This window comes from Schistocerca nitens, chromosome 9, assembly GCF_023898315.1.
Source record: "Schistocerca nitens isolate TAMUIC-IGC-003100 chromosome 9, iqSchNite1.1, whole genome shotgun sequence".
NCBI classification, from domain to species: Eukaryota; Metazoa; Arthropoda; class Insecta; order Orthoptera; family Acrididae; genus Schistocerca; species Schistocerca nitens.
In genome coordinates this window covers 346,868,657-346,884,155 of record NC_064622.1, presented here as the reverse complement: position 1 = coordinate 346,884,155, position 15,499 = coordinate 346,868,657, and the positions used below count along the sequence as shown (strand labels likewise).

The following is a 15,499-nucleotide window of genomic DNA, read 5'->3' as shown; positions in this document are numbered from 1 at the left end:
GAGATGCCAGTGAACAGGAGCAGTTGTGCCAACCAGTGGTGAGTGGTGTGCCAGTTGGTGTTGTCGTAGCAGTGCATACAGCTGGTCTGCAATGCAAAGACAAAAGCTGATTGACTTGAAGGAGTGCAGTAGCAGGTGAATCTGTAGGTCGATAGTTAACTTGGCGTACCATGCTGCCCACAGAGTAACATCCGGCATTTTATGTTCACTCACAAGTAATCGAAGGCGGTGCCAGAGTTGTGATGGAGTTCGGTGCCCCAGTTGCTCCTTGTTCAAGATCTTGATGATTAATTCTCATGGTGAGCAGGCGAGTCGGTCCAATATTGTTTTCTTTGTGAACTCGTACTTTGGTGGAGGTGGTAGCGAGAGGAGTAGATCACAAATTAAGTCTGAGTGATCATGGAGGTGCGTGACGAGACACAGGAATTTAGAGTTGTTATTGGACACACGATGTAACTCGAACAGATGCTCCACAAGCACAAACCATGATATGGGGTTGTCCTCGTATAAAGGGGGCAGCTTCCACAGGCGGACAGGGGGAGGGGGACAAAAGCAGCTTCGGTGCGTCTTGGAAGGCCTGCTGGTCTGTGGTAGGAGGGGCCATACTGCAGCCTGGCACCATAGGTGTAGGTGTGTTATTGGCAAGGATGTCCAAAGCAATGGCGGGTTGCATTGTCCTTGACATGTCGCAAAAACACGACGCGGCTGGCACGGTCAGTACCATGGGAATGAGTGGTTGTGCAACATGTGTGGTGGTCCCATAAACTGGACCAGAGGTTAGAGGTACAGATTTGAAATTGTCCACCTCAGAAATGATGCAGAAGCCTGGCATGGCAGGCACAGGTAGAACTGTGGAAGAGGTGAGCGGCTGAATGGTCAGAATCAGGGTCCCTCCAATGCGTCTGGTGGGGGGTAGAGGGGGAGGGGGGGGGTGGGTGGCTTGGGTTGGTACTTCGTGTGACAACAGTGTGAGTTTCCTGTGCACGTCAGGAACACATCCCGTATGGTTGGACTATAAATTACCAGTGAAACTTGCTGAAAATCGCATTGTTGCAGTAAAATGCACCATAAGATGTGCTCGAGCCCACATGGTCGAAAAACTGAGCAACAGGTCTGGTGGGTGAGCAAGGGGAATTTGGTGCATGAAAATGTCCATCATTAGTTTGTGAGTGAGGCAAAACCGGAATAGGTTGATAGCGTGTGCATTTTGCACAAATGGCAGCGTTGCACACGGCATGACTGTAACTGATGTTGTGACCCGTTGAAAGTCAAAGTACGTGTGTGAATTCGTTGAGGGTCAAAGTACGTGTGCGAATTTAGATCACTTTGAACATTACATGATTGATTGGTAGTCACACAGTTCTGAAAATTAGCCACTTCACATTTCACATGTTGGTGATTACAGTCCAGTGACACAAAACCAGAGTCCATTGTTTGAGTTAACGGTGTAGCACTCGACCATTGTAGAACAACAAAGTTTGAGGTTAACTTGGTTGGACATCACGAATCACTGTCGATTAGTGGAGAGCCAGCTGTTGGCGAAGGATTGGAGTCCAAGTCTCTGAGCAAAGCATTGGGTGAGGTAGCCATGGTGTTGTGCGCATAACCTGTTGATTTACAACACCCGGCACAGAAGTCGCAGAAGATGTAGAAACTTTGGGGTCACCAGTATGGGAACGAGATATGGTTATTGGTCGAATGCAATAACTATCCCCATTAAATTCCACATCGAGATATATTTCGTAGTTAGTCATAAATGTGTACACAGCTTCAGATACAGAACAGAACTAAAAACTAACATGGAGGCTCAGCAGAGCAATAAGAGTCTAAAGATGGTGTTAATCATGGTCAATACAACCTATCGTCGCCACAGTGTAATAGCTGGTCAAAGACACTTTTTGTTCTGCGCTTTAGCACATAATCAAAATTTCACAACTGATTTGCAATCTTAATATTATGATTCATTCTTTTGATCGATTATTATTGCCACAAAATGTGGAAATTCCACATATACATATAATTTCATATAAAAAATTGTATTTTTGTTAAATCCTTGCTGTTCTCCATACATTCAACTCACCTGTTTGGATTCACAGCGACCTTGTCACCAATTCTCAACCAATTAACTTCTTTGCCAACACCTGAGACAATTCCACTTATTTCATGTCCAAGAACAAGCCGATCACAGTCTATTTGAAAATCACCCTGTGAAACAATCAAGAATGGGCATGACTGTTCTGCCTTTTATATTTCTTTTTTCATTTGAATCACTGGTTACCTCTGTGAATGTACTCAGTCATAACAATAACATTTCGCATTAAAATATGCTTTCTAATTAATTGTTTGACATATCTTTTTTAGTTTACAAATTTTTTATGAACCTCAAGAAAATCTAGCACATCATTATTATCATCTACATTTGTCTTCACACAATCTATCTCTATGAAACAACCTGAAATGAAATCATTCACATAGCAAAAACCTAAAAAAGAGTGTCCTTAGAAATTGATCGTATTCCAGAGTTTATCATAAAAGAACTATCATAAACAATGCAAACACCAGTTGCAGATAAAATCATCACATCCTTTTCAAAAGGAACCTTTCCTGACTGTCTTAAAATTGCCACAGTGATCCCTATTCATAAAAAGGGTGATAAAGCAGATTTAGAAAACTATAGACCAATCTATTTATTATCAGATTTTGCAAAAATCACTGAAAGAATTGTGTATTGCGGATTAATTAAATTACTGGAAAAGTACAAATCCTCACTGATGCCCTACACAGTTTCTGGAAAAATAAATCTATGACTAGTGCTATCAATAATTGTTTACAAAATTCTCTAGAAGCAATGGACAAAAAACAAAGTGCTGCTGGTATTTTCTTATATCTAAGTAAAGCTTTTGTCATCTTGCACAACAAAAGCCTGTTGGAAAAGACCCAAAAGTATAGCATTAGAGGCTCTGCATTAAAATGAGTCTCCTCATACTTCGCTAACCACAAACAGAAAGTAGTAACAACACATAAACTATATAACATGTAGGCAATCATCAGGCCGTGGACTGGAGTCAGCCCACAGTTGGTTTCAGTCTGGCTGGTGGAAGAAGTTCTGGGAGGGAGAGTGAGGGAAGGTCCCACACACATCCAATACGTAAATATAATAACCATCTGAGAGTCTATTGTCAAGACTTGGTATATTGATGAACAGTACTGATGCCAGCCAAAATATTCTCAGTATTGCCAATATGTACTGAGCATGTGAGGGTGAATATGATCTGTTTGACAATTCACCATTGTGTTGTTTGGATTTTTCCAGTTTGGCTTATGTATAACACAGATGAAATATATTATGCTCAAGCAATTTTGACTTTTAATCTTTTGAAAATGAACAAAGAAATGTTATCTCAATTTATTTAGTGTTATAGAAACAACACAGGCCTATGCCATGAGTCATCAAAAGTATTTTGGGTGAATATTTAAAAACTCCTTGCTAATAGTGTTTGAGGATATTAGCAATCTAAATTTCACACACTCAGATGAGCTGCTGTGCCTGAAAATCATGAACTTACTCCTAATAGGGTGTCAACTGGAATTTCCTACATTATTGGCACTTTTTTTTATCTATTCTTTCATGTATTAACACTAGTAAATATTTTTTGTTGATTGTGGACATATTATGAGGGGCATTCAATAAGTAATGCAACACCATTTTTCTCAGTCTACTTCAGTTGAAAAAACTGTGGAATTTGTTGTGGGATATTCCCTCTTCAAACCCTACAGCTTCACGAAGTTCCAATAGTTGGTGGTGCTATACATAGCCTTCAAAATGGTGTCTGTATTGGAGGTGTGTTCCAAGCAGAGAGAGTTTTTTCTGGTGGAAAACATGAGCATCATAAGTATCAGATATTCATAGACACTTGCAGAATGTCTACAGAGACCTGGCAGTGAACAAAAGTATGGTGCGTTGTTAGGCGAGGCATCTGTCATCATCGCAAGAAGGTCATGCAAACCTGTCCAGTGCCCTATCTGCTGGCTGACCACACACAGCTGTGACTCTGCAATGTTTGACTTACATGTGTTTGTCATCACAAAAATGCAAACAAACTTCTCCTTCTCCATGACAATGCAAAGACTCACACAACCCTGCCCACCAGAGGGGACTCACAAAACTTTATTGGACTGTTCTTCCTCATCCACCCTACTGCCTGGATCATGAACCTTCTGACTCCTATCTGCTTGACTCAATGAGGATACACTCCACGGGAAGAAGTACATGGATGATGGGCAGGTTATTGATGCAGCAAGATGTTGGCTTCAGCATCAACCAGTACGGTCGTACCATGCAGGCATTCAGGCCCTCCCAGTAAGATGGCATAAGGCCACAAAAAGGCCATTGCACTGAACAGAGATTATGTAGAAAAATAAGATTTTGTAACCAAAAGAATGGGGAATAATATGGTGTACAGGAATCCTGAATAAAACCAACTTGCTTTCAGAAAAAAATGTGTTGCATCTTATTGAATGCCTCTGGTAGAACACTACAGCTCTTAAAATTTAAGATTATTTATAATGAATTAGCTGCAACTAGTTGCTTTTATAGGCCTTGGCATCTGTTTTCCATGATGACATTTCAAGATACCTGGAAACCCATCTTCAGATGCTTCTATCTGTTTATGTGTCATACATTATTTCATTAATAATGGTGTTGCTGAATTTTGAATCAGAAGTTTTTAAGACTGTTGTTGTAAACCATCATAAGTAAGAAAACAATGTTTAGCAAGCATTAATAAATGGAAACATAGAAAATGCAAGTTTTGAGGCATAATTTGTTGCTGTGGTGTGCTGGGAAAACAGTGTCATTCATTACGGTGCATTACCCTATAAACATTAACTTCACGGACACTGCAGTTTTGACTTTATATGCTAGAAGCATTGCTATCATGTCATGACATGAGGTAGCCCACAAGCTTAAGTAAGTATGTGAACAGGCCTGCAGTTCAACAAAGGTTGCCATGCCTGAACTAAATGCTAGCACTGGAACATATTTTTCAGATGCAGGATTAATAAAAAGGATAGTCCTCAAGGATCCATTCTTGGGCCTATTCTATTCCATCAGTACATAAATGGCCTAGGTCTAATCATTGAATGACAAATAAATATCTTGCTTGCAGGTGAGACTGGCATCCTTCTTTCAGAGAAAACCGTAAGACAACTACAGGCAAACATAAATGAAGTTACAGACCAACTAAATGACCAGTTTCAAGAAAATAACCTTATAATAAATAGATTCAAAACAACTTTTCTAATCTTTTGTTTAAAGGGGGAAGCCTCCAACACTTCTGAGGCAAATTATGGTGAAATTATATTCATACTGGAAACAAAATTTTTAACCTTATAGCTAATACGATTTAAAATAGCACGCACACATAAAAAAAAAAAATAAAATAAAAAAATAAAAAAAATGTGACGCAGATAAAAGTACGCTACACCCTACATGTACTGGCAAACAAAGCAATTTTCCACAATGTTCTATTTGCATATTTTCCTCAGTTCCACAGTATTTTACAGCATGGGATTACATTCTGGGGCTGCACAATTGCTAGCTCACTCAACTTCTTGACCAAAAAAAGAGGTATAAGAGCAATGCACCATGCTCAACAGTTTCCTGTAGGCTCCTTCCACTCCAGGGCATTTTTATTCATAAGTATGTGAGAAAGAGTTTAAAAGACATAAATAAAAACTTTATAATGAAAATGATAGTTGCTACTGATCATATAGCAGAGATGCTGAGTCATAGAAAACCACGACAGAAAGACTGCCAGAAAGTTAGCTTTCAGCCAACAAGGCTGTCAAAAATAGACAACACACACACACACACACACACACACACACACACACACACACACACACACACACAACTCACATACAAATGAACAGTCTCTGGCAGCTGGAGCCCGACTGCAAGCAGCAGCCTACTATGGGAGAAGCAATCGGATGGGGGTAAGGAGGAATCTAGGGTGGGGAGGGGGAAGGATGGCAGGGTAGGGGTGGGGCAGCAGTAAAGTGCTGCTGGGAGCAAGCAGGGATGAGGTAGAGGGTAGGGCAGCTACATACGGTTGAGAGATTAGACACAGGGCAGGGGAGAGAGGGGGGTAGCAGAAAAGGAGGAAGTAAAAAGACTGGGTGCATCAGTGGAATAGAGAGCTGTGCAGTGCTGGCATGGGAGAAGGGAAGGAGCTAGATGGATAAGGACATGAGTAATGAAGGTTGAAGCCAGGAGGGTTACGGGAATGTAGAATATATTGCAGGGAGAGTTCCCACCTGTGCAATTCAGAAATGCTGGTGTTGGTGGAAGGATCCTGATGGTACAGGCTGTGAATCAGTCACTGAAATGTAGAACAATGAGTTGGACAGCATGCTCAGCAACAGGGTGGTCCAGTTGTTTCTCAGCCACAGTTTCTCAGTGGCCATTCATGCACACAGACAACTTGTTGGTTGTTTTTTATTTGTGAAGAACAACTGTAGGTTTGGTGTTTGGTGGGTGGCAGAATACCACTGTGGGAGGGGTGGAAAGGATAGTGGGTAGGACATTTCTCATTTGTGAAGAACAACTGGACTACCCTGTTGCTGAGCATGTCACCCAGCATGATATTCTTCATTTCAGTGACTGCTTTAAGGCCTGTACCGTCTAGATCCTTCCCACCAACACCAACTTTTCTAAACTGCGCCACTGAGAACACTGCCTCCAATATATTATACATTGCTGTAACCCTCCTGGCCTCAACCTTCGTTAGTCATTGTCCTTACCCATATAGCCCCTTCCCTGTTCCCACTTCAGTACTACACTGCTCTCCATTCCACCACCGCACCCAGTCTTTTTACTCTTCTCCTTTTCTGCTATCCCCCGTCTCTTCCGTGCTCTCTGTCTAACCTCCCAACTGCACCTAGGTGCCCTGCTCTCCACCTCATACCAGCATACTCCCAGTAGCACTTTACTGTCCCCCACCCCTACCATGCTATCCCTCTCCTTCCCTGCCCCAGTCTCCTCCTTACCCCCACCAAATTGCCTCTCCCATAATGCGCTGCTGCTCGCAGTCTGGCTCCAGCTGTTAGAGACTGCAGTCAGGTGTGTGTGAGCTGTATTTGTATGTGTGTGTTGTCTATTTTTGAAAAAAAGGTCTTGCTGGCTGAAAGCTAACTTTCTGACAGTCTTTTTGTTATGCCTTTCTGAGGCTCAACGTTTCCACTATATGGTGAGTAGCAACTATCCTTTTCACTATATTTTTATAGTCCATGTTGTATTTTCCATTATTTAAATAACAACTTCAAGTCCAGTCAGTACAGATATCAGCCTTTACTACTTCCACCACAAAAAATGCTATACAAATGTACAATGGTCTGCTACATGAAATAAAAGTTATTTCCTCATTTTTACTGTTTTATGCATCCTAAAGGCATTCTTATTAGCTCAATACCTCTATTTAGTGGCACAATTTTTAAATGATGTGAAGTACACCAGACTTGAAGCAAGTATATACAAAAACTGGTACCACTCCTAAAGCAAGAGCTAATAGAATTAATTTATTGCACTATTTCAAAATAGTTTGATGTTATAGGCAAATTGTGTGTGTGTGTGTGTGTGTTTGTGTGTGTGTGTGTGTGCGCGCGCGCGCACATCAGAGTGTGTGCTCATACACATATGACATTGCACAATCTGTGGAGATTTACTGGATAAATAATGAATTTGAAATTCATGGTTTAGGTTCGAGGAACCTGTTCTGACTTCAGTCTTCTTTGCACACAAATAATATAAACTGTAGCTAACACCTGAAAGATAAAGCTGTGTTATAAAACAGTACTACAATATTAATTTTCAGAGGGGCAAAGAAGAAATAATATTCTTGAATTTTGCACATTTGGTAGGTTTCTATTCAGAGAGTAAGGAATGACTGGTCATGACATGAAACCCACATTGTAAAAGCTTTGCACAGATGTGTTGGGCAGCATCTATAGTATGCCTGTAGATAGTGTCATGTAGCTCTTCTGAATTCTGAGTGCACAGTGAGTGCACAAAGAAGCCTAGAAAATAACGTTTCCTGACAAGCACGGGTGCCTGTCAAGAAATTATGCCTCATTTCATGCAACCCCACATAATGTAACTGTCATGCATTTCCTTCTTCCTGATAGTTCTTAGCCACACACTGCAGGGGCAATGAGAATGCCCCTGAGTGTTTTTGATGGATAGTGTTTGATCATCCACCACATGGCCTTTTCATCTCTACTGAAAGGAACCACTGACTATGAAGACAATATTTTGGCACAGACAATGAGCTGCAGTCCAGCATAGAAATCTGTCAGAAAGCACAGGAGACTGCCTTCTATGACAAGGGTATTGGAAAGTTGGTACAATGTTATGACATACATCTAAATCAGAGCAGCAATTAAGTGTCTGGAAGGTGTAGTTAACTGTTGCAAATAAAACAGTATTTATTTTCACTGTTGTTTCCATTTTATGACCAACTATCCCTTACTTTCTGAACAGCCCTTGTACAGTTACAAGCTTGGCCATGCCATATTACATTCACGGATATCTGACAGTGAAATCACCAAATTATTTAAGATATCTGAAAGTAGAAAATCCTTCAAGAAACTCTACAAATAATTATCTTTTATTTTTAAATATTTATGAGCATAAAAACTACATGTTTTGTAGTATGCATGTCAAGAAAGATATCTCACAAAGTCAAAATTTTAAAAAACATATTGTACTTAAAGCAATAATCTAGATAATATATCAAGAATAACGTTTAAAGACTAGCAAGAAAATAATGCAGCAAAATGTAAAACAGGATGTGTAAAAGTTTCAGTGCTGGATAAAGACACACACATATAAGGAGAAGAGAAAACATAAGTATATTTATGGGAAAAGAAGTAAGTGGTGGACACTAAACAAAAAGCAGGTGTATTACTATTCTCTAAAGATGCTACAGGGACAATTGTACTTAAATTAATACAACACTTGCCGAAGAATGGGCCATTTGTTTGTAATGGATGATGAGGATCATGTCCATAAACAGATCTGAGAAAGTGAATAATGATAGGAAAATACAATAAAAGTCAATAATTTAATCTGTATTATCTACATGTTATTGAGATAAAAATGAACCTTACATTTGCAGTAGACAGTAAGCAACAGGATGTGTGACATTGTCATGATTAAGATACTGTGATATGGATGCCTTATATTGTAGTATTTACACGAGTCTTTGCTAGGGAGAGTTGTTTATTTAAAGCACGATGTTTATTAAATTAAAAAAAATATTCTTGTGACCAAAGACTGGTATAAATACTGTGGTCCCGGTCACCTACGGTGGACTGGATGGCCGAGCGGTGACCTCTCCAGTTGTCAGGATGTAGAAGCATCAGAAACGCCAAAGAAACATTATTAATTCATAACACCTTTATTCTTGCTGAGTACAATGTGGCTTGGTGATATCAACGACCTTCCCCGAGTCCTCACTGACTCGTAGCGATGACACCAGATCCGGGCCACACCAGTCTTGCCAGCGCAGCGCCGCGTGCTGTGACATAGTGGAGGAATGCCCTTACTTCGGCCGCGCATGGCTGGCGGCCCCCGACTGGCCGGCCGTCTCGCGGCGGACAGCAGGCTGTTGCGCGTAGAGGCTCCGGGTTGGAGTCCCCGGCGCTGTCAGCACCAGAAGCGTTCTTGTAGTGCGGAGTGTACTCTGTCCCACCCCGTCTTCTTCCCTGCTCCTCCTGGTGGCTCGTCCATGGTGGACGGGCGGAACGGGCTGCAGTCCCCCAGCGTCGTCAGCTCACCCAGTTGTGACGGCGGATGCACAGGGACTAGGCCCCACACGATCTTGACAACGGCTCACTGATGTGGTCAGCATTGGCGGCGAGCGAGTCTGCCGCAATGTCTGCTAATCCTGGGTTGATGATTGACAGTGGCAGCAGAGAGGACCAGAGCTGGTACGGTCCCCTCACGTCTGCTGCTGGATGGGCCGCCCTTACTGCAACATCTCCTTAATAAAGATTAACATGTCAATCACCGAGCTGAGAGCTACACAGTGACCCAGTACACATCTAACTGCAAGTCTAACTGTGAGTGCGAGTGTCTTGTTGCTATCGAAGCTGGCGTATTTAAAGGAAGCACGAGCGACGTCCTGACGTCATGCTCATTTGTAATGACCGCATTCGTTCCACTTATACTGCTGATTCATCTGTCGTACTCGCCGCTTAGGTGTTGTTGTGGCAGACTTCCGTGAAGTTGTGAAATGCAGTACAGCTGACGCTATACCTCTGTCTTGCACTCTACGAAAGTCTCCGTCTAACACAAACCTGCATGCTAAGCAATTATCTCGCACCTGCTGTGTGTAACCAGGCCATTGCCCCTGCGTGACGACACATTCTGATACATGTGCAATCCTCTTAGCTCTTAGCTAACCTACTGCCTCTGGCTCTTGGCATAGGCAACGAAACTTTGACAATATTTCACGTTTCCAACTCTCTACTATTCCGCGACACTACAATACTACAGTTACAAATGTATCAATAGGACATTTACCTGAGAATTTTGAAAGAAGGTAAGCAATAGATTTAATTATTTGCTCTGATTATAAGCTCTGATTATGTTCAGGGGTTATTTTTAAATAAATGGTCACCATTTTCCCATAAACTAAGGGGCATAAAGTTTCAGATTCTTATAAAATATCTTTCATGCAGTGTGGATGGGTGCTAATCAATAGCATATTGAAATGCTAAAAAGATTTCTCTATGTTAATTATGTCCAAAACAAAGAAAAGCACAATATAATACTTATACACAATACATACTGTGACTTCATCAGTTGCACTAGTGGATAAGGGAGAGCCAACAGTGAAAAAAATTTCTGAATATACTTAGTGATAAGTACTTGAACTGGAAACAACATACTACGAATCTTCTGAAATAATCAAGTAGAACTGATTTTGGGAATTAAAATTTCAGAAAATAATCTGGCTTTTTGTGTTCCAAATTTTTAAAGATACATAGAATAATACTGTGGAGAAATCATACATTTAAGAAACAAAATATCTACATAGAGAAACATATACCACAAATAACATAATGATCATGTAAGCAACTAAGAATGCTGTTAATAACTCTGCAATGAAGTTGCTTAATTATGAAGTCTGTCATTAACAGGCAGTGATATCTGGGAAACAACAGTAATATTAGACAATAAAAATACACTCTCCTGTCAATAACGCCAGAAGAGCCTCAGAAATTACAATACCTGTATTAGCATCCATGAGCATTACACTAGGAATAAAAATGTCCTCCACAATTCAAACATAGCCTTACTCTTGTAGCAAAGCAAGATTTTACAGTCTTTAGAATTCAGTTACATCCACAGTAATCACAGTAAAAGGAACACAGGCCATAAATACAATTTCGAAAATATGCTGAAATTCTTTTTGTTTGCCAATTTTTTCTTCTCCACAAAGGAATTTTTCAATAGAAAATCTCTCATCTTTCCTCTACACCCACCTCCACCACTCCCCCCTCTATCCCAGCTACGTGTGTTTGTAATTCAATAACTACACACATCAAAACAAGTTTTACATCACCCCGGTTTGCAGAACTCCTGAAGATAGACATTGACTACGGATATTGTATCATAGACACAGTCCCTTTCACTGTTCGGAGATGTCACTAAAGCCACCAAAAGATGCAAACAACCATGCATGAGCAGTGCCTATTAGACAGAGGGCTGATCAGTTCCAGTCATTCCACCAGGAAGGAGGTACATGGCTCATGTTGTCTGTAGTTCAACCATCCCTAGATGGTCAATACTGCGGTTTGATAGTGTCCACATTGTTACTTTGTGCCAGGAAGGGCTCTCAAGAAGGGAAGTGTCCATGTGTCTCTGAGTGAACCAAAGGGATGTTGTTTGGACATGGAGGAGATACAGAGAGACAGGAACTGTTGATGACATGACTCCCTCAGGCTGCGTAAGGGCTACTACTGCCGTGGATGACTGCTACCCACAAATTATGGCTTGGAGGAACCCTGACAGCAATGCCACCATGTTGAATAATACTCTTTGTGCAGCCACAGGACATCATGTTACGACTCAAACTGTGCACGATAGTCTGCATGATGAGCAACTGCACTCCCGATTTCCATCGCAAGGTCCATCTTTGCAACCACAGCACCATGCAGTGCGGGACAGATGGGCCCAACGACATGCCAAATGGACTGCTCAGGATTGGCATCATATTCTCTTCACCAATGAGTGTATCATATGCCTTCAACCAGACAATCATTGGAGATGTGCTTGGAGGCAACCCAGTCAGGTTGAACGCCTTAGACACACTTTCCAGCGAGTGTAGCAGGGTGGAAGCTCCCTGCTGTTTTTGGGTGGCATTAAGTGGGGCTGTCATATGCTGCTGGTGGTCATGGAAGACACCATAATGGCTGTACGATACATGAATGCCATCCTCCGACCAATAGTGCAACCATATCGGCAGCATGTTGGCAAGGCATTCATCTTCATGGATGACAATTCGTGCCCCCATCATGCACATCTTGTGAATGACTTCCTGCAGGATAACAACATCGCTCGACTAGAGTGGCCAACATGTTCTCCAGACATGAACCCTATCGAACATGCTTGGGATTGATTGAAAAGGGCTGTTTATGGATGACATGACCCACCAATCACTCTGAGGGATCTACACCAAATTGCCGCTAAGGAGTGGGACAATCTGGACCAACAGTGCCTTGATGAACTTGTGGATAGTATGCAATGACGAAGACAGACATGCGTCAAAACAAGAGGACATGCTACTGGGTATTAGATGTACAGGCGTGTACAGCAGTCTGCACCACCACCTCTGAAGGTCTCGCTGTATGGTGATACAACATGCAATGTGTGGTTTTCATGGGCAATAAAAAGGGCAGAAATGATGTTTATGTTGATCTCTATTCCAATTTTCTGTACAGGTTCCGGAACTCCCAGAACCGAGGTGATGCAAAACTTTTTTGATGTGTGTATAAGCATAAATTGTATATTCTTACACTAACCTGCAGAATGGCAAGATCAGTGTGGCAGATGCCAGCATAGGCAACACGAACAATCACTTCTGTTGGTGGGCAGCGTGTCATCATGGGCAGCCGTGTCGGGTACAGTCGTCGCAGACGCGTGTCCAGTTGAAGTGCTGCATAGTCCCCCATGTCACTGCCGCCACCTAATAGTACTGAGTGTGAATTTCACTTATGCAAAACTCAAATTGGATAGCGATTTGCAGATCAGTGTCAGTGTCTTGACCATACAATGACTTAAGATGGATAATAACCTGAGATAGCACTTGTACTTGGATAAGTTAATCAAAAAGCTCAGTTCTGTGTGCTTTGCACTCAGAAATCTCTCATTCTGTTGACCTGCAGAGATGATTACAAGCATACATACACAATTTCAATCAATACTGTCCTAAGGCATAATCTACATCTACTTGATTACTCTGCAATTCACAATTAAGTGCCAGGCATAGTGTTCATTGAAACACCTTCAAGTTATTTCTCTGCCATTCCATAACTGACAGCGTCTGGGAAAAATGAGCACTTAAATCTTTACATGTGGCTGTAATTTCTCTTACTTCATTATGATGATCATTTCTCCCTGGGGTCCAACAAAATATTTTCACACTCTGAGGAGAAAAATGGTGATTGAAATTTCATGAGAAGATCGTGCCACAACAGAAGACACATTTGTTTTAATGATTGCCACCCTAGTTCCCATATCACATCCATGGTACTCTTCCCCTGTTTCACAATAATAGGAAATGAGCTTTTTCGATGTCCTCCATTAATCATATCTAATTCAGATCCTACACTGCAACATTGCACAGCAATAATCCAGAAGAAGTTGAACAAGCATGTTATCTATGTGATCATTCCAGTTTAAGTTAGTTGTAAAAGTGGAATGTACAGGCTTTATATTTACACTGTAAGGAAAAGGTAAGACTGCTACTAACTGTAAAGGTGACATGTTAAGTTGCAGACACTTATACATTATATTTTGGCTACATCTTCATCAGAAAAAGAAACACACATACATTCATTCATACTAGCAAGCACACCCCTCACACACAACCACCATATCCAGCAGCCCAGACCACAATGCAACTGTCATATGGAATGGAAACAGCAATCTGAAGAGGGCAGGAAGGGGATGGGAATGGGTGGATAAGGAGGGGGGGGGGGAGGGGAGGAAGGAGGAGTATTGTCCAGTGGATTGGCTGGGGACTAGGCTGCCAACAGGTGCAACGTCAGGAGAAAGAGGGACGGAGAGGTGGGATATGAACTAAAAAAGGGGAGGACCGGGGAAAGATGGGCAGATGTGTTGGCAGAGGGCAGCACACAAAATTGCATGTGAGACGAGAGTAGAGAGGAGATGTAGGACAGTATGGGTGGGAACTGGTGGGTCAAGGGCGTGGGGACAGTATGCTACTGTATGTTGAGGCCAGCATCTGAGAATGAGTTGTAAGGGTAACTCCGATGAGTGCCATTCAGAAAAGTTAGTGGAGAGGAGGAACCACACAGATTGGGTAGTGAAGTAGCCATTGAAATCCAGCATGTTATGTTCAGCTGCACACCCCTCACACACAACCACCATATCCAGCAGCCCAGACCACAATGCAGCTGCATGTTGTGTTACAGGGTAGTCTACTTTGCACTGGTGGACAGCTGGTTAGTAGTCATACCAATATAAAAAGCTGTGCAATGAAGCTATTTAAATGCATATACTGTTGGTGGTTGGTGGGTTTAATGTGGACAGAAGTGTAGATAGAGTGATCAGAGAGGAAGAGGGCAATGTGCGGGAAGGTAGCACACTGAATTGAGGGTGGCCGGGTGAAACAGATGGAGAGAAGGTGTTGAGATTGTGAAGGAATGAAGATAATGTGTCTTGGCCCTAAGTCAAATTTATGAAGATATCATCAATGAACCTGAACCGGACTGGGGGACTGGCGTTTTGGGAGGCTAGGAATTTCTCCTCGAGATGACCCTTGAACAAGTTGGCATAGGAGGTGCCCCATGTGGGTACCCATGGCTGTACCGTCGATTTGTTTGTATGCCTTTCCTTTAAGGGAGAAGTAGTTGCAGGTTAGGATAAAGTTAGTAAGGTATATGAGGAATGAGGTGGTGGGTTTGGAGTCTGAAGGACACTGGGAAAGGTAGTGTTCAATAGCTGTTGGTGTATAGGGAGTTGGCATCAACAGTGATAGGTAGGGATCCAGAAGGTGAAGGGGTGGGGATGGTGGAGAGTCAGTGAAGGAAATGGTTGGTATCTTTGATATGGGAGGCTAGATTATCGGCAGTTGGTTGGAGGTGTTGGTCAATGGGGACTGAAATAATTTCAGTAGGGGCCCAATAACCAGCCAAAATCAGGCATGCAGGATTGTTGGGTTTGTGGATGATTTTGGGGAGCACGTGG

At 42.0% G+C, this 15,499-nt stretch overlaps 1 protein-coding gene across 1 annotated transcript in view; it reads right to left on the bottom strand.

Annotated features, from left to right (window-relative positions):
- Window positions 1–13,239, bottom strand: part of LOC126204230 (D-altritol 5-dehydrogenase-like) — a 91,493-nt gene extending 78,254 nt beyond the window's left edge. The window contains exons 1-2 of the mRNA XM_049938626.1: window positions 13,090–13,239; window positions 2,081–2,205 (exon numbers count right to left, since the gene is read on the bottom strand). Of these exons, the coding sequence (XP_049794583.1) occupies window positions 2,081–2,205; window positions 13,090–13,239 (275 nt within the window). The remainder of the gene's footprint in view (window positions 1–2,080; window positions 2,206–13,089) is intronic.
- Window positions 13,240–15,499: the final 2,260 nt, after the last annotated feature.